General features: G+C 35.8%; 4 protein-coding genes across 11 annotated transcripts; 2 read left to right on the top strand and 2 right to left on the bottom strand.

Annotated features, from left to right (window-relative positions):
* LOC18612335 (serine/threonine protein phosphatase 2A 59 kDa regulatory subunit B' gamma isoform) lies at positions 370-5,612 on the top strand. The gene is made up of 2 exons (XM_007049084.2): positions 370-1,928; positions 4,833-5,612. Exons 1-2 carry the CDS (start codon positions 681-683, stop codon positions 5,220-5,222), a joined length of 1,638 nt encoding a protein of 545 aa, XP_007049146.2. The 5' UTR covers positions 370-680; the 3' UTR covers positions 5,223-5,612.
* Positions 6,500-8,144, bottom strand: LOC18612334. The gene is made up of 2 exons (XM_007049083.2): positions 7,621-8,144; positions 6,500-7,115 (listed from the first exon to the last, which is right to left on the bottom strand). Exon 2 carries the CDS (start codon positions 7,076-7,078, stop codon positions 6,653-6,655), a length of 426 nt encoding a protein of 141 aa, XP_007049145.2. The 5' UTR covers positions 7,079-7,115; positions 7,621-8,144; the 3' UTR covers positions 6,500-6,652.
* LOC18612333 lies at positions 7,965-16,960 on the top strand. Of its 5 annotated transcripts, none has more exons than XR_001929292.1 (18): positions 7,965-8,152; positions 9,130-9,247; positions 9,337-9,524; positions 9,626-9,733; positions 10,541-10,605; positions 11,628-11,733; positions 12,343-12,426; positions 12,734-12,880; positions 12,962-13,090; positions 14,024-14,091; positions 14,585-14,618; positions 14,707-14,791; positions 15,201-15,273; positions 15,354-15,467; positions 15,563-15,598; positions 15,716-15,802; positions 16,338-16,429; positions 16,578-16,697. XR_001929292.1 is itself a non-coding variant. In XM_007049081.2 (18 exons), exons 1-18 carry the CDS (start codon positions 7,997-7,999, stop codon positions 16,672-16,674), a joined length of 1,749 nt encoding a protein of 582 aa, XP_007049143.2. In that variant the 5' UTR covers positions 7,965-7,996; the 3' UTR covers positions 16,675-16,960. The 5 variants fall into 5 exon arrangements, 4 of the variants coding, with proteins under 4 accessions (XP_007049143.2, XP_007049142.2, XP_017982540.1 ...); XM_007049081.2 differs by having other exon boundaries at positions 9,337-9,491; positions 15,206-15,273; positions 16,578-16,960; XM_007049080.2 differs by having other exon boundaries at positions 15,206-15,273; positions 16,578-16,960.
* LOC18612332 lies at positions 15,108-20,015 on the bottom strand. Of its 4 annotated transcripts, XM_007049077.2 has the most exons (8): positions 19,516-20,015; positions 19,290-19,411; positions 19,019-19,110; positions 18,454-18,577; positions 18,162-18,217; positions 17,925-18,011; positions 17,642-17,828; positions 15,108-15,393 (listed from the first exon to the last, which is right to left on the bottom strand). In XM_007049077.2, the coding sequence occupies exons 1-7, from the start codon at positions 19,854-19,856 to the stop codon at positions 17,721-17,723; spliced, it is 930 nt and encodes a 309-aa protein (XP_007049139.2). In that variant the 5' UTR covers positions 19,857-20,015; the 3' UTR covers positions 15,108-15,393; positions 17,642-17,720. The 4 variants fall into 4 exon arrangements, with proteins under 4 accessions (XP_007049139.2, XP_007049140.2, XP_017982563.1 ...); XM_007049078.2 differs by lacking the exons at positions 18,162-18,217; positions 18,454-18,577; XM_018127074.1 differs by lacking the exons at positions 15,108-15,393; positions 17,642-17,828; positions 18,454-18,577.

Raw genomic sequence — 20,717 nt, 5'->3', positions numbered from 1 at the left:
TATTTTTTTCTTTTATTGATGCCTCAGTTTTGAGGTTTTTTGCCCCTCCATTTCCCCTTGACTTTTAATGCTTTTGTTTTCCCTTCATCCAAACAGACAACTAAATTCCAGAGAGAGAGAGAGGGAAGAATCTTAATTCTTTACTATTTTTGTTTTGTAGCCCTGGACGTTTTCTACTTTCTCTTTTTTTTTTTGTATCTATTTTTGCCGTGTAGTTTTTAATTCCTCTTTCACTCTCCCTCTCCCTTGAATCGAACTGATTTTTAGGGTTTATCTGATCGGAGATCGATTTTGGGGCTTTTGTTTTCTCGTGTTTTACTTTTGTTTTTTTTTTCTCTCGTGTTTACGTGCTTTTTTTTATTTTATGGATCTCTTCAATCATTTCATCAATGTAAGTTAAAAAAAAACTTATATCTTTTTCGATTCCTTCGTCTCAGTAACCTGTTAATTTTATTAATGAAAATAAGAAATCGTAATTTTGAATTAGAGGGCATTAGATTCTGAATCGAGTTTTCTTTTTGTTCTTCTTTCTTTTTAGGTTTAAATTTGTTTCTTTTTTTATGTACAAATCTTCGCTTTCCATTGCTTGAACCGTAAATTATATAATAAAATGTCTATTATCTTTTTTTTTGGTATTTTTGTTATTGTGGATTAGGGTTAGGGTTAGGGTTTTTGTAGATATGATCAAGCAGATATTAGGAAAGCTACCTCGAAAACCATCGAAATCATCCCAAAATGATTCAAATGGTGATGGAGGAGTCAATGGTAATTCCTCTTTGAACTCTTCTCTAGGACCCAATTCTTTAAACAACTCAAAACCGGGTTTCGCTTCTTCAAAATCTTCGAATTCAGGTTCACGTTTGAACAATGGGACTCTTATTTCATATTCATCGAGTTCGAATAAATCGAATCAAGGGAAGAACACATCCCCACTTGCAAGCCAAGCGGGTCATACGTTAGCTTCAGGGGTTTATGAAGCTTTGCCTAGTTTCCGGGATGTTCCAAGCTCGGAAAAGCAGAGTCTTTTTCTTAGGAAGTTGAGTATGTGTTGTGTGCTTTTTGATTTTAGTGATCCATCAAAGAACCTTAAGGAAAAGGACATAAAGAGGCAGATTTTGCTGGAGCTTGTTGATTATATTTCTTCTGTTACATCGAAGTTCAATGAGGTCACAATGCAAGAGATTACTAGGATGGTGGCTGCTAATCTGTTTCGAACGTTTCCATCTCCGAGTCATGATAGCAAGCTTCTAGAAATGTATGATTTGGAAGAAGAGGAACCGGCCATGGATCCTGCCTGGCCTCATCTTCAGATTGTATATGAGTTTTTACTTAGATTCGTGGCCTCACCAGAGACTGACGCCAAGCTTGCTAAAAGATATATTGACCATTCATTCGTGTTGAAATTGTTGGATTTGTTTGATTCAGATGACCAAAGGGAAAGGGATTATCTAAAGACAATTCTCCATCGGATTTATGGAAAGTTCATGGTGCATCGGCCATTTATTAGGAAAGCCATCAATAATATCTTCTATAGGTTTATTTTTGAGACAGAGAAACACAATGGTATTGCTGAGTTGCTTGAAATATTGGGGAGCATAATAAATGGGTTTGCTTTGCCTTTGAAGGAAGAGCACAAGCTCTTCTTGGTCCGAGCTTTGATTCCTCTTCACAAGCCCAAGTGTGTGTCAACGTACCATCAACAACTTTCTTATTGCATTACTCAGTTTGTTGAGAAAGACTTCAAGCTGGCTGATACAGTCATTCGAGGCCTTCTAAAGTATTGGCCTGTAACTAATAGTTCAAAGGAGGTGATGTTCCTTGGCGAGTTGGAAGAAGTTCTAGAAGCTACTCAGGCAGCAGAATTCCAACGCTGCATGGTTCCACTTTTCCGTCAGATTGGTCGCTGCCTCAACAGCTCACACTTTCAGGTACTTTTAGATTTTCCTTGTCGTTCCTTTTACTGACTTCTTTATCACGTACTTCATCACTGTAGCAATTTTCTTCATTTCTGGCATCTCTTTTTGTTTTGTTTTTTTCCCTTCCCCAAACGTTGCTGTTTGTTGGAGATTTTTCCACACCTCAACGGAATGATACTTCCCCCCCAACCCCCAAAGAGTTATTACACATATTTCCTTTATTGCTATGGTAGGATTTCTACACTGTTTTTTACTGATGATATTTTGGCATTGGACAGACTGAGAAATCTGCCCATTTGACCTGTGGTCGGCTGAGGCTTAAGAAAATAATGATTTATAGTGTTTGCATTAGATGACAAAAAGGTTTGGGGCTTTAAGACTTGAATAGGGGAAGAAAATGTGCTGTTTGGGTTGCTGGCATTGATGAAACACTAGAGGGTTTGGGCTGCAGCCAAGTTAATAAGATTGGGGCCTAATATTTGAAGGGTTAAAATAATCTTCAAGTTTACTGAGGGTGGGAATGAAATAAAATTAGATCAGTTATAGACTGTTACACTTATTCTGATACAAGCATCTCAGACAACTATTTGTCTAGAATACTCTCGATGCTTAACTTGCCTCTTGAAATGTTCTACCTGCAAAGTTGAAACAAAAAAAAAGCATGTTTTATACTAATGTCACGAAGAGTGTACATCTTGTGATCAATTGACCAAGCAGTCAAATTTTGAAGGAACCATGGTAGTAGGGCCTGAATATGGCCAACATTTAAACTTGTTTGTGGATACATGCCTAAGTCACTTAAAGCAATTTTATACCTACTTAATGAGATGCATCCTTACTTTATCTTTTTTTTTTTTAGTATTATTTTTCCTCTTCTGAAAACCTACCTCTGACCTCAATCATGACATTCTCATCTCTTGCATCTCACCCATTTTGTTCTCCCTCTCACTCCCCATGATTGTCCTTAATCACCTACCTTATACTTTATCTAATCTACTTTAGCTTTTTTTGAATCAATATTTTTTGAAATCTATTGTTTGAATCATTTTGAGTATGAAGAAGCAGAGTCCAATTTCAATGTGGTGTTAGATGTGCATTCTGCACCCACGTTTGTTTCTTCTTCTCTTTTTGTAACTTTACCTAAATATTTTTATTTTTAAATGTTGAACAAGCTCCTGAGGCAGTTTATGTGTGGTCATGAATGATCAAGCCTTGTTTTAGTTTTATCTTGCACCCACAGAGAGGGAGAGGGAGGGAGAGAGGGAGAGAGAGAGAGAGAGAGAGAGAGAGAGAGAGAGAGAGAGCGCTCTGTTNAAAATATTAATAATAAAAATATTAATAATTAATAATTTAAATATTAATATTTTATTTATAATTTAATCATTAATGTTTTATTAGAAATTAAAATCAAAGGAGAGAAGGAGGAGAGAGAGAGAGAGCCTCTGTTTCATTTAAGGTTGCCCAATTTGTTTTGCTTAGGTCTAAGGAGCTTGAAATATTAGACCACGTGACCATCACTTGGGCGTTGTTTCATATTTATTTGGATTGCATATATTAGTGTGATTGTTATACATGTGAATAGTGATTCTTTGTACACAAATGATCATTCAGTCAATTTTTAATGCAATATTTCTCCAAAATGTTTTTCTATCGATCAGCATACTTTCTTTGGACTTTGATCATGATGAGGCATCCACTCATAGAAAACTGGTCTCATTCATCTATTGCAAAGCATGGGAACCTGTTCAATTTATTTAGGCACTTTGGTTGGAATTGAGGATGTCAAGAAATTGATGATTTGAACATCTTGTATGTGAAGTGTATAAAACATGGTTTTGGGAATTGAGCAGTTATGGAGGATAAGTCATACACATAACAACTTCATCTTTAAAGTTTAGTGTCTATGTGCTCCTGGAAAGCTTTCTACACAAACAATTGCTTTTTGTCAATATCCACCCTTCCATATGTATAATTGTTAAACTTAAGCTCCCATAGTAAGTGCAACTGTTGCAAGAATTTGGGCCTTTTTTTTTTTAGTTTTGGGGGGGGGGGGGGGGGGGGGTGTGCTGTTGCTGTGTTTGATGAACAAAAAGTTGGCTGTAATGTAGAACAAGCCACAAGAGATTTCTGGCATAAATAATAGAACTTAGGATCTTTTGGTGAGGGAAGGATGTTGGATTGTTGTAAATTGATCTGTGGTGATCTGAGATTCTTGGTTAAGGAAAGGATTGAATTCGATGTGGTTGTGATTGGGAATTTTATAGATAGAAGAAGAATATGGAATTGTCAAGAGAAATGAAAAGCACATGAGCCAATAAATTAAAGTAAGCACAAGGTATGCAGTAGGCATTCATGCCTCAATGGGCCAGATAAACTGGTAATTTTCCATAAATAGTCTGTAAGCAACTGCTTTTTTTTTTGGTCCCTGCTCAATGCTTAACCAGTAGTTGATTATATTTTGAGTCAAAGAGGATGGTAGTGATTTTGCAGGTTCTTTATTCCAAAAGGTTGATCTTGTTCTAATAGCTTTAAATTAATTGAACACATTTAAAAGGCTATGTATGTCACTGCAATGAGAGCTTTTTTGAACTCTCATAGATTAAGGCATCTCACTTGAAAATGGACGTTCTATGCTGGTGGATTTGGGTCCGTAGCACTGGTTTTATTTTTGCAAAACATAGAAATGGATCACTAATTCAATATGATTAAATAAGCAAGAAACTTTAATGGCCCACACATGTAGTGTTAAGTAGTTCCTTTTATGTTGGGTTTGAAGTGAAAACTAAAGGAGAAGAGGAATGCTCTGTGTGAAAATTACATGCTTTAGTCATTTTAGCCGCCTGGTATCTGATTTGATCCCAAGCAGAGTTTTGTACTCTCAATTTTTCACTGTTGTATAACTTGGTATTTTGGCAGGTAGCTGAACGTGCTTTGTTTTTGTGGAACAATGATCACATAAGAAATCTGATCACCCAGAACCGCAAAGTAATACTCCCTATAATCTTCCCAGCATTGGAGAGAAACACACGTGGTCATTGGAACCAGGCAGTTCAGAGTCTTACACTGAATGTCAGGAAGATATTCTCAGATGCTGATCAATCACTTTTTGATGAGTGCTTGGCCAGATTCCAAGAAGATGAAGCGAAGGAAAAAGAGATGCTGAAGAAGCGGGAACTAACGTGGAAGAGGTTGGAAGATGTGGCTGCATCTACTGCAGTAAGCAATGAGGCTGTACTGGTTTCAAGATTTGTCTCTTCCATTGCCATTGCCACCAGCACAAGTCCGAAGGCAACGGCGGGTAGTTGAGAGATGCAATGAATGCAATTTGTAAGAAATCATTCACATCCATCGTAGTGGAATGATCCAGGGTGTAACTGGACTGGCACAGCATGGGAATTGGTTGATCTCACTTGGGTTTTTATCAGCGAGTCTCTACCCCCTGCCTGACAAGTGAAGGTGGGGTTCTGTGGATATTAAGGTTGCTTCTTTTTTGGTTCTGGGCTCATTCATTTTTTTATCTTCCTTCTTTGCGTTTATTACTTTCGCCCCTTTCCTTCCTCTAACATGATGGAAGTGCAAGTGTGTATCATAAGGGATTTAGTTTATAAAGGCAGTTCGTTGGATTTACTATCAGATACTATTTATCATTGTCATTATTTTTTGTAATGATGCAAGGAGATAATTTTTCCCCGGTTCCCTGCTAAGCTGTGCACACCCCAGCCCTCGTATTTATTTCTGGGACGAATTGGTTGAACCGTTCTGCTGCTTGGGTTTCCAATGATGTTTTTCTTAATACATGCCAAGTAAATCCATTATGAACATGGTCTGATTTCAACGGATGGAGTCCTCTCAACCACATTTGTGTTTTGCGCTTCATAATTCCTCCATTAGGATGATTGTGGCTTAATGTCTCCACTCAGATGTAACAATATGGGAGCTCTAGCAGGAAGGGTAGAAATGAAAAGAAACCAAGAAACCAACCACTGAAACAGTGAAACCTGCCAATGTCCTTACAACCATCTTCCTCCCAACCTAAGAAATCATCGTTCTAGCATTATCGGTGTCAATGGTCTATCTCCCAACTTACTCATCCTCATATTCGACCCAGTAGTCATTTACATTCACTCCTGGTCCCCTTATTGCTTCTTTGATTGTGCCCACATCTTCCCACCTCCCCGGCACCGCCAGGGATTCCCATTTCTGCACTCCTTAGTTGCAACAGATCTTACAGTCCACCAAGGGGCACCCACAATCACTAACACAATCCTCCAGTAACCGCATTGCCAAAGTCACCTTCATATTATACATTATTTGTGCTAATAATAAGCATCTAGGCTAGGAACATTCACTTTCTACTGATCTTCATCGGGTTAGGCAGTGACTGCTAACAAGGACAAATGCTGTCCAATGTGAATGGTCGGTCCATTATCAATGCAAAAATCAAAAAAAAAAAAGAAAAAAGAAAAAGAAAAAAAAGTAATGAATGAACAACGTAATTAAATTTCTTAATCAGCACAANTAGACAAAAATAAACAAAAAAAAAAAGAAAAAGAAAAAGAAAAAAAAGTAATGAATGAACAACGTAATTAAATTTCTTAATCAGCACAATGAGATTAAATGAAAGCAGATGGTTGTAGCAATTTCAACTACTGATATTTCAGCTTCTAAATACTTATAGATTTAGTGAACAAATGCAAAACAAAAAAAGCCAAAGTATGCAACATGAAAAGCTATTACTAGTCATCCCCATATGCTCGGAAACTATAACGCTCTTGGTATGGACCATTGAAGAAAAGATCTGCCTCGAACCACTTAGGGTAACGAACAAGGTCCCCAGCAACAAATCGCATAAAGCGCTCACTGCCTTCAGGCACAACCCTCACTTCACCTTCCTCAATGTAAACCAGCTGGTCAACTTGCCAGTCCCAGGGTAATTTGCACTTGCCAGTCTTCCATACTGACCATCTTGAGACCCCAAGCTGTGTTAGTCGCTCCGGTGACACTTTCCTTTCCACCCTCACGTTGTACAATTCCTCTAAAGGTTTCTCCACCCGCATTGCCTTCACACCACAACATGAAGATGCCCCAACACTGTTATTAGACCCGCTGCTTCTCTTGAAAGAGAAGTAGCCAAGAGTTGGAGTAGATATCATGCTTGCCATTTTCTCAATTTCCTACCCTAACCTTTCTGTTGCCTACCTGCAAATTTGAAGCATAGTCAATGCGCAGTCATAGAGAAATTACCAACAATAACAATTGACAATAAATCCCAACTTGTTATTGTACATCAAGACTCTGTAAGCTGATTCTTGTCCGAAATGTGAAAATGCTAACAAAAGTCCGAAATTTTAACAGAGGAAATTATTTCAAACATGCTTGAAATGATTACATCACTTTCGCCAGCATTTTATAAATATATGAGCGACTTCCAAATTCTCAAAGCCCAACTTCTTTCAAAGAAGAAAAAGAAATGAGTTCAAATGATTCAAAGCACATTTGTGGGTTTTAAGTTTCATAATCTATAAACAATATTGATGAAAGCCAAAAGGTCTTTTGCCTACCCACTCTCCCCAGATTTCCTTAGCCACCAAAAAGAGGAATACACAGGCGCAGATAAGAGAGAAAAAAAGAAAGAACAGAAGAACCACAAAATCAAAAGAGAACAATAAATTGAAAAAATAAAAGCAGAGCCAGACTCTCTTACCTGTTGATATATCCAAAACTTGTATAGTTCAAGACAAAGGCCGAGATGAAGACTAAGAAGCACAATGAATTCGTTCCTAAAACCCCTTTTGGTCTTCAGCTGGGGTTTATCTGATTATCCACGAAGACACAACTTATTTCTTGTCAACTGGCCTGCGGGTGACCCTTTAGTTGTCACCCACAACTCTCGCTTTCTTATTTACCTGGTACCGGTTCTCTCGGTTATTTCTTTGTTTGCTTTTTCCCTTTCGATTTTTTTTCAATTCAACCGGACAAAGACAATTGTAAACGTGTCCAGTTCTCTTTCACACAGCTTTTCCGTTTGAAAGATTTGATGATATAAAATGGAGAAGCTTAGAATTTAGTGTGGTTTCAGCATGTTTTCTGGAACCACGATGATGGTACCGCTGAGACCCTGTAATGGGGTCTCTCAGTATTTATCAAAAAGCCCAATGGTTCACACAAAGAGGCAGACAACTGTAAGGAATATTTACATGAAAGCACAAACACAAGCAGTTCCCTCCCGAACCCAGGTTAGTACACTCTTCTCTATTTCCTGTTGTTTCGCGAGAAAATCACACTCCCTCCTCAACAAAGGAATTTCCGGTTGAAAAAGTATATTATAAAAGCTATGGTTGTCTATGTTTGTATAGCATATGGTTCGTTAGTCTCTTCGGGCCAGCATTTTTTTATAATGGTTTAATTGTTTGTATAGAGAAAGTTTGATATGTTGATTCAATGGAATAATGTGTCTCATGAATGTGCAGTTAAATAATAAGGAAAAATACCAGGATCCCTTAAGTTTGAAGTTTTGTTCAAAATTGTAAGAAAGTTTATTAGTTTTCTAAGTAGATGTTCCGTTTTAAAAAAATATTTTTTACTGGATATGTACGTTCAGTTGTTAGTCAAACGTCAGCATTCTTGTCAACTTGTTGATGTAGCAAAAGTGAATAATAATTTTATTTTTGATTAATTTTTATAATTATAATTATATAATTTGATTATAAAGGGCTCCCCTTTGGAGCCTTCCCTTGAGAGAATCGGTCCATGCTTTCCTTACTTGGGAAGGATCGGTGTTCTTTATTCTTTTTAAATATAATAATAATTTTTTAAATTAATAAAAAAATGATATTTTAATTTTGTCATTATTTTTGTTAACGTATTTGTAGTCTTGGGATGGAGTGTTTATTTCGAAAATTAATGAATTTTCGTGTAATTTCAATCAAAACTTAAAAAGTTAGGATATTTTATCCTAAATAATACTATTACTTCTTTGTCCAGCTTTATTATTTTCAATATTTTGTTAAATTAAATTTTAATAAATATATTTGAAAACCACTTGATTGGAAGTGAGTATTCTTTCAATTTTAAATCAATTACTAAATAAAAACAAAATTTTCAATATTGTAAAATTGACTAAAAGAGTGAAATTAAAAGGTATTTATGGAACACGGGAGTGTTACATTTGTATGCCAATCGATTCTGAACCATTAGTGTTTCAATCTTGCAGAGGATAATGGAGAGCATTTCAGTCGGTGGTGAGGTTGGCGGTGCTGGTGGAGCATACTCCTACAGTGCCTTGAAGAGGTTGGACAAAATTTGGTCGAGCATCTGCTCTGCTGAGACTGGTACAGTTTATGTCACTTGTTATGCTGCATGGTTAAAAGTGTCATGCTGTGTTTTCAAAAAGGTACCTAACTTTCATTTCTCTTTGCAGTTCAGCAAGAACCTCAGCAGGTAGTTTCAGACTTTCCTGGTGTGTTTAGCCATTCTGCTCTTGCTGAAAAAGCAGTCCATAAATTCGACGTGGTAGTTTGTGGGGGTACTTTGGGAATCTTCATTGCCACTGCCTTGAGTGTCAAAGGTCTTAAAGTCAGTGTTGTGGAAAGAAATTTACTAAAAGGGGTATATTTCCCCATAGAGTTCATTCTAGAGATTCTTTATAGCATGAGGATTTTGCTTCAAAATGCTTAATTTTAACAATGTTAATGATATTTTGATCTTAGAGGGAACAAGAATGGAACATCTCAAGGAAAGAGCTAATGGAACTTGTAGAAGCTGGCATTTTGAATGAAAATGACATTGAAGAAGCTACTGCTGTATCATTCAATCCTGTAAGTTTCTGAACATCATGAATTGATTAGTGTTTTTTAGGTTATCCAGATTTATGTTGGCTCCATCTTTTGGTTCTGTAGCCATTCAATTCCCACATGTTCATTGACAAAGTTGAAGTGCATCAAAGGACTTATCCAATTCCCATTTTGCCGCTGCAATTAACCATCCAAGGACCTCACAAAGATTCACAGTGATTTCTACTTATGATTGAGAGCATTTAAGAGTTAGGTAGTCCACATGATATGCTGTAAACTTCAGGCATTTACGAAAAAGGACTTCTGATTTTATTTTGATATTATATAAGAATGTGATGCTGTGCCTTCTTTGTTTAAACACACTTACAATATTGTGATATGATTCACCATCATACCAATTTGAACATATATGAATGTTAATTCTTTGATTACAAACCCAGATAAAAGCACATATATAGAGACATCCTGCCAAGAGTTGATGTGCCTATCAAATCTCCAAGCTGGACTGCATGTATTCATTTTAATTTGTCACAGTAACCTAGTGCGCTTATGACTGAATGAAAGGAATGATTGTTCGAGGCTGTGTTATAGAAGTTAAAGTTTCATTTACAGGAATATGAACGTTTAGGCTTTGCTCAAACATGCTCTCAAATAACTTACTGAACCACTGCGGTGAAGCTTGATTTTTCGCTACCAAGCACTTTCCTTTTTTGAACAGTTATACTTGAAAGTTCCTTCAGCACCCCGCAGCCTACATCTCTTACAACCCTTTAGTCTCAATGCTATTATACTTATGTTTATCTTTTCTTTTTCATATCATAAACTGCTCAGAACAGATGTGGATTTGAGAATAAGGGCGAGATCTGGGTAGAAGACATTCTTAACCTGGGTGTCTCGTGAGTAATTTTACTTTTTGAATCTACATTATATATGAATAATCAAAAAGGAGATATTTTCATTGAATTTTACCTATTTATGGATTAAAGATTTTTACCATGTTGTAAATGAAGTTCATTGTGACATTAAATAAAAATGTTACAACTAAATTCTGCTAACAGCTTCTCTCTGCACCAAAATTTGTGTTCAATAAATAAAGAAATAACTCTTTATTAATTATGTTGCCACTAGCTACAGATACATCAAGTGCACTGGTCATGTTATTTATGTTTCGTTTCTAGCATTGCACGAATTTATGTAGAAGTTTGTACCATTACTTGTGATTGAAAACTTACTTTCTACTTCTAATCAAAAGCTTGACTTATATTATTATTATTATTACTACTGTTGTATCTTGCCTTTTTTATTTTCATATGAGTTGGGCAGAAACTTCTGTTATTCATTTATGTTGCTTTTTCAATAAGTAAATGAATTTCTTTCATAAAAAAAAATACATCTAATGTTTTTAGAAGTTGTAATTTAGTGGAAAACAAACAGCTATTGAAAATGGGAAATCTGGAACATTATATCGGTTGGATATAAAAACCTCCTAGGTGCAACATAATATTTGGGAAATCTTTATGAGAAGTGTAATAAACAGAGGCAGAAGTTAATGCATGCTTCAGTTTTACTTTCAATTTTCGTCCATATTTGAGTGTTAGGAGGCTTCTTTTTCTGCAGACAAAAGCATGCTCCATTCTTGTGATAATAGTTAATCTGCAGTTTGGTTTTTGTGAAAACCAAGGTCACTAGAGTTATTCTTCAGCAATTTGATATTATATATATATATGTGTGTGTGTGTGTGTATTTGGATAATTAATATGCCATTATATGATAAAGGTTCGATTCATGAAATTTCAGAAGCTTATTTTCCATTTTTTCCAAAAAGCTTGGGTCAAAGTTGTTAATATATATTTTGCTCATTGTATTTAGAAACTTCATTACGGCATTCATCAACTGATATTTTTCTCCATTATTCCAGGCCTGTAAAGCTTATAGAGATTGTGAAAAAACGTTTTATTGCCCTTGGTGGAGTTATCTTTGAGGGTTGCAGCGTGTCTGGCATAAGCATTTATGATGATGCAGCTGTGAGTTTACTGATATGTACGAAGTTGTACAGTTGATATTCCATATGGTTGATACTTGATATTGTCATCTGTCAGCGAGGTTGATGAATAACTTAATCCTGCTATCTTTCTTAAGTTTGATGGTACACATCAGTGATATTCCTCATAATAAAGACTCAAAACTCATAACACTCCAGTGAGAAAATAGGGTACCATGCTTTATATCATGCTCCAATTAGACCAAAGGGATAATATTGTGAAAGAATTCTCAGACCAACTTTGGTTAAGCAGCAACACGGTTGCACACTTGACAGGACAGACCAATAGTAAGATAGAAGACTGGAAGACAGGAAATGATTAATCAGGATTTGGGATTTTATCAAAAAGTTATGGCGTTTATGTAGATAAAGAATGAAATATTACTGGTTAAGGATTTTTTTTGTCATTCAGTTTTGAGTAAGAGTGTGATGGAGAAATGTTTGGATGAGATTTTTATTTCTCTCCCTTTTCTTTATGGGAAAATGTCTTTCAACTAGATAAAACATTTAAATTTCATAACTTGCAAATGGGATTAGATTTCTCTGTTAATAAACTACTTGATGATTACATCTTGCCACCTATTCTATATAGGTCTTGCAACTTGCTGAAGGAAACATTCTTTCATCTCGTCTCATCATTGATGCCATGGGAAATTTTTCTCCTGTGGTAAAACAGGTTAGGTTCCCTTTCTTATATATAGATGTATATTGCATATAGTGGTTGAATATGCTTCTACTATTTGGACTAGGAGGATTAATTTATACATAACATCAACTAAATTTTACATTATACATTCGTTTATAAATTTATGTGCATGTTTGTGCTTTTATATGAATAGTTGAACTTTTGAGTTGTAAAGAATTGGTGCATATGAATTTGTCCTACAAACTTTTTCCATTGCTAACTTACCAGTGAATGAAAGAAAATCAAGTCCCTTTATGTAGAATATGCTCAAGCTGGCTTATGGCATCTGTTTTAACAGATAAGAGGTGGGAGGAAACCAGATGGTGTTTGCCTTGTTGTTGGGTCCTGTGCTCACGGATTTAAGGATAACTCTACTAGTGATGTCATATATAGTAGTTCATCAGTGAAGAAAGTTGGCAATGCAGAAGTACAATACTTTTGGGAGGTAAATTGGCTCTTTGCGGTATTATCTACATTAAATGGAAATAGTATGCCTTTGATAATTGTATATTTTCCATATTTTTAGGCATTTCCGGCTGGGTCTGGTCCCTTAGATCGCACAACTTATATGTTCACTTATGTTAATCCTCAACCAGATTCCCCAAAACTGGAAGAATTATTGGAAGACTATTGGGATTTGATGCCTAAATATCAGGTTGGTTTTGTTATCTGCAGCCCAGTCTATTGGATTGTTAATTCATTTCTTAAGGGCTGCATCTTGGTGGTGTTGGATCTTTTATTTAGTCTTGCTGTGATATGCTTTTCTCCTATCCAGCAACACCATACTAGTAGGCATGTTAAATTTGTGATGTTCGCAATAACAGGTTCTTGTCGTCAAGCCAGTTGATTCATTATGGAATCTTTTTATCTTACATCTTCAAACTGCATAATTAAGCAGGTTGAAGGCAGTTTAGCTGGTGCCTCTATAACTCAGTAATTATATGCTCTTCTGGCCATATTAACAAATTATTTACCTTCACTCACCCAGCCAATTGATCCACTGCCAAGTTGTCAGGCTTGCAGTTCTAGTAGTCAACTTGCTACATTTCTAAATATAACATAATATGTATTCTGGAATAATTATTCTTTGACAAATGTTAATGAGTGCATATAGGGGCTATTAAAAGCAATGACTCCCCTTCAATTGAATGAAAACGAAAAAATCTCTAAATGGTTCCCCTTCTTAGCAAAGTTTTTTGCAAATGCATGTGATGATTCAGGCTACAACAATAAAAGAAAAAAGAGAAACAAGAGAGAAAGAAAAAGTAAATGCTGTATGCTGGTTGCCATAAAAGGTGGTTCTTGATTCGATGAGTTTATCCTTCATTTATAACCAGTTCCCTAAAATTTCTGTTCACCTTCAAAATATGCTTTCTACTGTCTCTTGCACCAATCTATATTGCAATATGATGCTGCTAATAACCTTGCTTTCAATATACTAGTGTGTTTATATCTTGCACCAATCTATATTGCAATATGATGCTGTTAACAATCTTGCTTTCAATATACTAGTGTGTTTATATCTCCTCCTCTGGTTTCTGCAAAGGATTCATAGGGATCACCAATCTGCGACTTATAATTTTTGTAGGGAGTTTCTATTGATAATCTGGAGATACTGAGAGTTATATATGGCATTTTCCCCACATATTGTGAAAGGTAATGATTCCATGAATTGCTAAATCTACTTTAATGAGGTTAAAAATGTTTTGTGTTATTTATTCAAAGCAATATCATTCATACGTTCATGATGAGATTGAGAAACCGCTCTTGAGAATTTTCAACTTAAGCTATAGGTGTTCTTGAAAGAAAATGATTGGCTATGTTATGTTTGATCAAACTTGAAGTTTGTTAAGAGTGTGACTTGATAATAGATTTTTTCTCCTGTTGTATTTTGAAATAAAAAATCAGTTAGTACTTAAGTCAGTCACCCATACTGTTATCATGTATTCTTGGTGTGAGGCATTTATCTTATTCACTTTCCAGTTGAATAAATGTTCTCTTAGTAAATCTTAACAGTTCTATTTTTACACATCAAGCTTGTTAGTTGTTCTGTACTTTTAATTTACTGTTCTCATGGTTTTCACTTGAGTTGAATATGCTGAGTATTTATGTTCTTCCAATTCTTAATCGGGGAGGATCGACTTGACAGTCCATTGCCAGCAGCATTTAATCGTGTTTTACAGGTTCTTTTTTCTGTCAACTTTGAAATCTTCCAATGGATTATTGGTCATCTGAAATAGAATGCACGTGTCATGAATTTATCTTTTGCAGTTTGGTGATGCTAGCGGCATACAGTCACCTGTCTCTTTCGGTGGTTTTGGGAGCTTGACTAGGCACATTGGAAGATTGTCAAATGGTACATTCTTGGTGCCATCCTTTGCTAATTTGCACAGCCAATGATTTTTTGAGAGTTTCCACTGATAAACTAAACTGTTCCAGAAAGTGATATACTTTTAAGATGGGTGTAAACTATATCACATTGCATAAGCTTCTATTAATGGATATTAAACAGCATCTTATTTTTAACTCTTTCCCATTAGTTTCTTTTTTTCTCACCATTTTTTCCTTTGTCCTCCTGGGTGCACCCTGGTAGGGGTGGTTGGGGGGGAAAACCAGAAACGTGTATTCATAATAATTTTAAAAAGGAAGGTGTACATGGTAACCAGCAACTTGGGGAAAGAAAAAGATGAATTATATTCTTCAACATGGTGAAACATATGAATTTGTAGACATGATACAGCTTAAAAATTTGTGCCTTCTTCAAGAGCAGGGATTTATGAAGCAATCAATGGAGATTTTCTTGACTCATACAGCTTGTCCCTGCTGAATCCTTACATGGTCAGTAACCTGTGTTCTGCTACTATAAGGTTAAGCAGCTTGCCCTTATGATTTTCTGAATCTAGATCTGTTTGCTGCAGCCGAACTTGAGTGCTTCATGGCTATTTCAAAGGGCGATGTCTGCAAAGAAAAAGACCAATGTTTCATCAGAGTTTATTAATGAGCTTCTTGACATAAACTTCAAGAGCATGCAGGTAAGACTGGTTTTGTATGCCGAGACTTTTCTACCCTGCTTCATGCACATATTTGGTTTGTCATTTCCTAATGAACGTCTGTTCCTCTTCTCTAGAGGCTAGGGGACCCAGTGCTAAGACCATTTCTTCAGGTTAGTGCCTACTTTTTCATTTTTCCAATTTTCACCTCTTGGGTGGTGCTCATATATCAAGAATTTCAGCCCATAGCAATGCCGTTAATTTTTCTGGTTATCTTTATGTTGTGACAGGATGTCATACAGTTTGGGCCCCTTGCCAAGACATTGGGCCTTGTAATGCTAACTAAACCCCAAATTCTTCCATCAATATTCAAGCAGGTAATTACTAACACAGAAGGGTCCTTTAGCCCTTTTCTTCACGCAAGTGGTACATACCTTTTAACTGTGTAAGTTGAAGATTTTAAAAAAAGAGTTCATATAGCTTTGATAGAACTTGGCCTTTTTAGCCTCTACGATATTTTTCAGTTTTAATGGCAACAGCAATTTCTAAGACAGTTTGTACTTTTTTTTTGTTTCCATAATCTGAGTAAATTTAAGAAAACCACTGCTGGAAAAATGCAACTAACAAGTCTTATGCTGTGGCATCTCAAATCTATGTATTTCATAAGGATATTTAACAAAGATCAGCAAGTGATTTTGCTTGGAACTGAAACTGTAACAATTGCTTTCGAAATTGAATCTTGTTTAGTTTTGTAGATGAATGTGCAGATTGCCAGAAACTAAGTTGATATCTTGATATTGTTTGTAATCCATATAAAACATTGAGAAACTCAAGTACATTAGTGAATCTATTTGCGTGTCTGTCTTAACTATATTTGGCTTCTCATGGTGAAATCCATTTGTTCATCTACAGGTTGATATACCTGTTCTTTTTGACTGGTCTGGACATTTTTTCATGCTGGGTTATTATACATTTCTCTCATCCTTCATGGACCCCGTCATAAGGTAATATTTTGGTCTTGTTTTCACTGAGTTATGTTGAAGCCCGACAAATTCAATGACACTTAGAAGATTTAGGACAAGCAGTTTCTTTGACTTGTGCTTTTCACTTGTACCATCTGGATATAGCTCAATTTGTTTTGCCTTTTGCAAGGTCATGGTTAAATGCTTTTCCATCCAAGATGAAGTATGAATGGAAGCGGCGCCTTGAGGCTTGGAAATATGGATCTGGTTTAGATTACAGGCTATGAATAGTTAGTCAAAGAGGGCTGACACATAATAGACTAGTAGAGGAAATGGAAGCTTAACTAGTTGCTCTTGCTACTATCAGCTTTCCCCCAAGATTATGAATGGTCTGTAAGGAAAATTCATTGAACAATTTGTAGTTCTTGCACAGATTGTTGGGACTATTTTATCGTCTTTCCTTTAGAGCATGGAAATGCTCATTCATCATTATCTTTCTGTACATACAATTTATTAAATTGATTTTATAAAATAAAATCGTACATATATTTGAGGCATATTTGGCACCGACGACATATATTGTCCAACACTGTTGTAAGCTATATCACTGTGTCTACTAAGGCACAATATTAGACAACAAATGTAGGACAAATTAACATTTTTCTATTAAATTTGTAAGAATGATATTGTTTGACATGATAAAAAGATCTAAAATAACAAATTCCATGTGGATAGAGTGATGGTCTTTAAGAAACAAAGGTACAGAGCTGTTGTTGGGCTGCCCATTCCAACACAAGCCACTTTGAGTGGAGCAAGACCTAGATCATGTAATATTCCCTCTTTCTACCCCTTCTACTTAGGGATCACAAGGTGTTTCTCTGGTGAAATACCTGCTTAGCTAAATAACCCCCAAGGTATAGCCCATCCTTTTGCATATTTTAAAACAGAAAGTCCTCTAAAACAAGGTCCAAGTGGCTTAACAAAACTCATCAATGTTCTTGCATCTAGCCATCTAATAATTTACTAGACAGTAAGATTTCATTTGGTTCAGTTAGTTCTCATAATTAAATGCTGCAAATGAACAAAAGTTCATGATGTCACCGAAATTTTGTTTTAAGTGCAAAGTTGAAACAACGGAATGACCTAATAATTTACCAAAGAAAGATTGTGTAATTTACATGGAGTGATGCTGTACATATTATAGACAAGAAGACAAAAATTATTTCAAATATAACTTCATAGAGGAAAACTTACAAGGAAACTTTTCTGGCCTTTTGATTTATTGAGATGCGGTCTGATTTGTATTGATTCCAAATTTACATACACACACAAGTCAATTAGATGTTTTTGCCCCTAAAATTTTAGAAAGCTCCTTTATGATAGGTTTTTCTTTAATCGCTTCCTCCCTTTCTAGGTTCCATTTCTTTGACATGTTTTCAGCCTGAAATTAGAATCTCTGAGTTAGTGCCATCACAGTTAGACTAGTTAAAACTACTATTAGAAACAAAAGAAAGTATTGAACTTCTGATTCACATACCCAAGTTCTTATGGGGGAAAGTTGTTCTCTGATCATCTCCAATTTAGGCTGAACCAGGTCTTTCCCTTTTGTTCTGATGTCATCACTCTGTCAAAAGCAGAAGAAAACAAAATAACAAAAAGAGAAGGATATAAGGAAAGTATTTCACCATTATCAGTGCATTACCTAACTTATGACACATGAGAAAAGACTAGCAAACAAGAGCAGAACATGCCATGGAGCAGAAAAATCACTTACCCCTAAATGCAGGGCAGTTTCAGTGCATTTCCTAACTTGGAACACATGAGAAAAGACTAGCAAACAAGAACAGAACATGTCATGGAGCAGAAAAATCACTTACCCCTAAATGCAAGGCAGCTTCAGAGCATTTCCTAACTTATAACACAGCAGAAAAGGCTAGCAAACAAGAACCGGAACATGTCATGTCATGGAGCAGAAAAATCACCTAACCCTAAAGGCAAGGCAGTTAAATGAAATTGCCTCTTGCTAGGGCAGGAAGACAGAATAACATGAATGAGTAAAAGTTAACCTCTCATTTGGTTTGGAAGCAAGTGTTTGTATTGGTATATTAATTTGATAAGCATGTCATCATCATTAGAATAACACATAACAGCATCATGTGTGATGGGATCAAATGTGCTGTCCTTATGTTTCTGAACAAGTGTGATAGACAACAAGTCAATTACCATGCAGAATTCGATGATGAGTAAGTTCAATCCACAACAAAACCATTGCAGAATTTGTTATACATTATTAGGACCAAGTTCTGAACTACTGTACATTTTATACTTCAACTGATTCATACCGTCAGAAATCCTAAATATGTTAGAAAACTAGATATCCAAATGAAACATATGGAAGAGAATTTCTCAATTGATGATCTATCTGATAGATAACAAAACTCTATTCTCCTAGAATACGACCAGAAAGGCATTAAAAAACTATGGGAAAGTGGTGATAAACATTCTATCTGATAGATATGCAGTATTTTTAGCATTTTTATCTTTTCAAAGCTTGCACAGTGCACGTTGGGGGACATCAATCCCCTATTATTACAGGCAATTACAAGATTATCTGGTGCGCGCAATACTCACATTGTGCAGCTCCAATTTGGAGGCTGCCATCCCAAACAACAAGGTCGCCCCGCCAAATACAATTGCAGTTGCAACCGCAAAAGCTTTTCCAACTACATAAATAAACACAAATGCCAAGTATTAGAAGTCTTATGCAAAAATCTTACAGGTAAAAAAGCAACCAAAAGACCGAATTAAAAAGTTCTCTAATTCGAATTAGATAAGATTAAAAATTATCATACCAAATTAGATAAGCTACAAAAACATCAAGAAGAAAAACGAATTAACATACTTTGTTGAAGTCCTTCAGCAGCCGCCTTCAACTTCTCCGGATTGATAGGGATAAATTTGTCCTTCCGCATTGCATTAGCCGTCGATGCCACAACCGAATGCTCCGTACTTGGCAACGCCCACCTGCAAATCCCCCATTTAGACACAGTGAAAAACTAAAACACAAGAGAAAAAAAAAAACAAAAACAAAATCGAACTTGGTTAGAAAGATGAGGCGCAGAACTGACCTTTTGGGGCCAAAGGTTACCTGGGGCAGAGAAAGGTAAGCCCTGAGAGGGTTCATGGCATCGGGGGAGGAAATGGAGGCATTGTTTGGATCAGAATGGAGGGCCCACTTGGAGCCCTTCGAGAGAGATGAAGGATCAGACCGTTGGCCCAAGATCCTGGAAGGCAAAGAATGTTTCAGGACCTCTGGAAGGACGTCAGCTTGAGCTTCTTGCTCGAGTGATGGTGGGGTGGATGGGAGGCTCTTGGGGTTTTTCTCGGCCAGACGGTTAACGGCGTGTTTGGATTCTTGGAAAAAGAAGGCTGCTTCTTTTCCTGCTAATCTGCCCGCAAGAAAACTCATTCCTTTTGCAGAATTGTACAAAAATGAGGATTTGCGCTTAAGGTTTTTTATTGGGTTTTGGAACTGTATCTTGCTCGACTTCCAAGTTGTCGGAGTATTTATAGCTTCAGCTTCTTGTCTGAATTTCAAGGTCGTCTTTTCTAATTCCAAGTATCCAAAACAAAACGGTTTTTTTTTTTTATTTGTTCGGTCAAAATGAATGTATTATTTCTTAATTGTATAGAGTAAGGTAAATTTGTAAATATGAAAAAAAAATTCCATTTCATTTTCGCATGTATAGTGTGTGTGTATATATCGTATATTAAAAGTAATTACACTCTTAAGTTATAATTATTCAACTCCTCTCATAATTAGTTTCCGAATTTAATTTTTTACAGTTAAATTTATTCACATTTGATTCTTTATTATTAACTAAAATCTTTGAAAAAAATTAGAACAAAGTAATTTTTAAATACATAGTTTCAAATTTTAAATAAATAAAATATTAAAATAATTAAGATCAAAATTTTTAGAAGCTAACCCAAAGAGGTGAAACTAAAATAATATATATAAATTTGGTTTCAGTAAAAGAAAACATGATTCAAATTTATCAATGTAATCTAGAACAGTAAGGGAGTCAAGCATAACGGCTGTTGTTTTCATTATTTAATTAATGGTAAAAGGACTAATTCGTTGGAGTTGGGAGCAATCTATATATTTCTTGAGGAACAAGTACCTCAAACACGTCCAATTCTCTTTTCCTTGGGAAACAAGATCTTAACAAACATTGAGAGCTAGCTCTCCACACAGTTAATTTGCATGGTGAGGGAGATACACTTTTGTCTTCATATAGTGTTTGTATCACATGTGTACCATCTTCAA

The sequence above is a fragment of the Theobroma cacao genome, chromosome 1 (genome assembly GCF_000208745.1).
Source record: "Theobroma cacao cultivar B97-61/B2 chromosome 1, Criollo_cocoa_genome_V2, whole genome shotgun sequence".
Classification (NCBI taxonomy): Eukaryota; Viridiplantae; Streptophyta; class Magnoliopsida; order Malvales; family Malvaceae; genus Theobroma; species Theobroma cacao.
The sequence above is the reverse complement of the archived record's forward strand: the minus strand, read 5'-3'. Positions and strand labels throughout refer to the sequence as shown.

Excerpts from the sequence above, each read along its gene's own strand:
- LOC18612335 (XM_007049084.2), top strand. The coding sequence starts at position 681 with ATGATCAAGCAGATATTAGGAAAGCTACCTCGAAAACCATCGAAATCA. Across the intron at positions 1,929-4,832 it reads TCAACAGCTCACACTTTCAG|GTAGCTGAACGTGCTTTGTT; the intron begins GTACTTTTAGAT and ends GTATTTTGGCAG.
- LOC18612334 (XM_007049083.2), bottom strand. The coding sequence starts at position 7,078 with ATGGCAAGCATGATATCTACTCCAACTCTTGGCTACTTCTCTTTCAAG.
- LOC18612333 (XM_007049080.2), top strand. The coding sequence starts at position 7,997 with ATGTTTTCTGGAACCACGATGATGGTACCGCTGAGACCCTGTAATGGG. Across the intron at positions 13,091-14,023 it reads ATTTGATGCCTAAATATCAG|GGAGTTTCTATTGATAATCT; the intron begins GTTGGTTTTGTT and ends TAATTTTTGTAG. Across the intron at positions 14,792-15,205 it reads CATTGGAAGATTGTCAAATG|GGATTTATGAAGCAATCAAT; the intron begins GTACATTCTTGG and ends CTTCAAGAGCAG.
- LOC18612332 (XM_007049077.2), bottom strand. The coding sequence starts at position 19,856 with ATGAGTTTTCTTGCGGGCAGATTAGCAGGAAAAGAAGCAGCCTTCTTT. Across the intron at positions 19,412-19,515 it reads GTAACCTTTGGCCCCAAAAG|GTGGGCGTTGCCAAGTACGG; the intron begins GTCAGTTCTGCG and ends GGGGATTTGCAG. Across the intron at positions 19,111-19,289 it reads TGCTGAAGGACTTCAACAAA|TTGGAAAAGCTTTTGCGGTT; the intron begins GTATGTTAATTC and ends TTATTTATGTAG.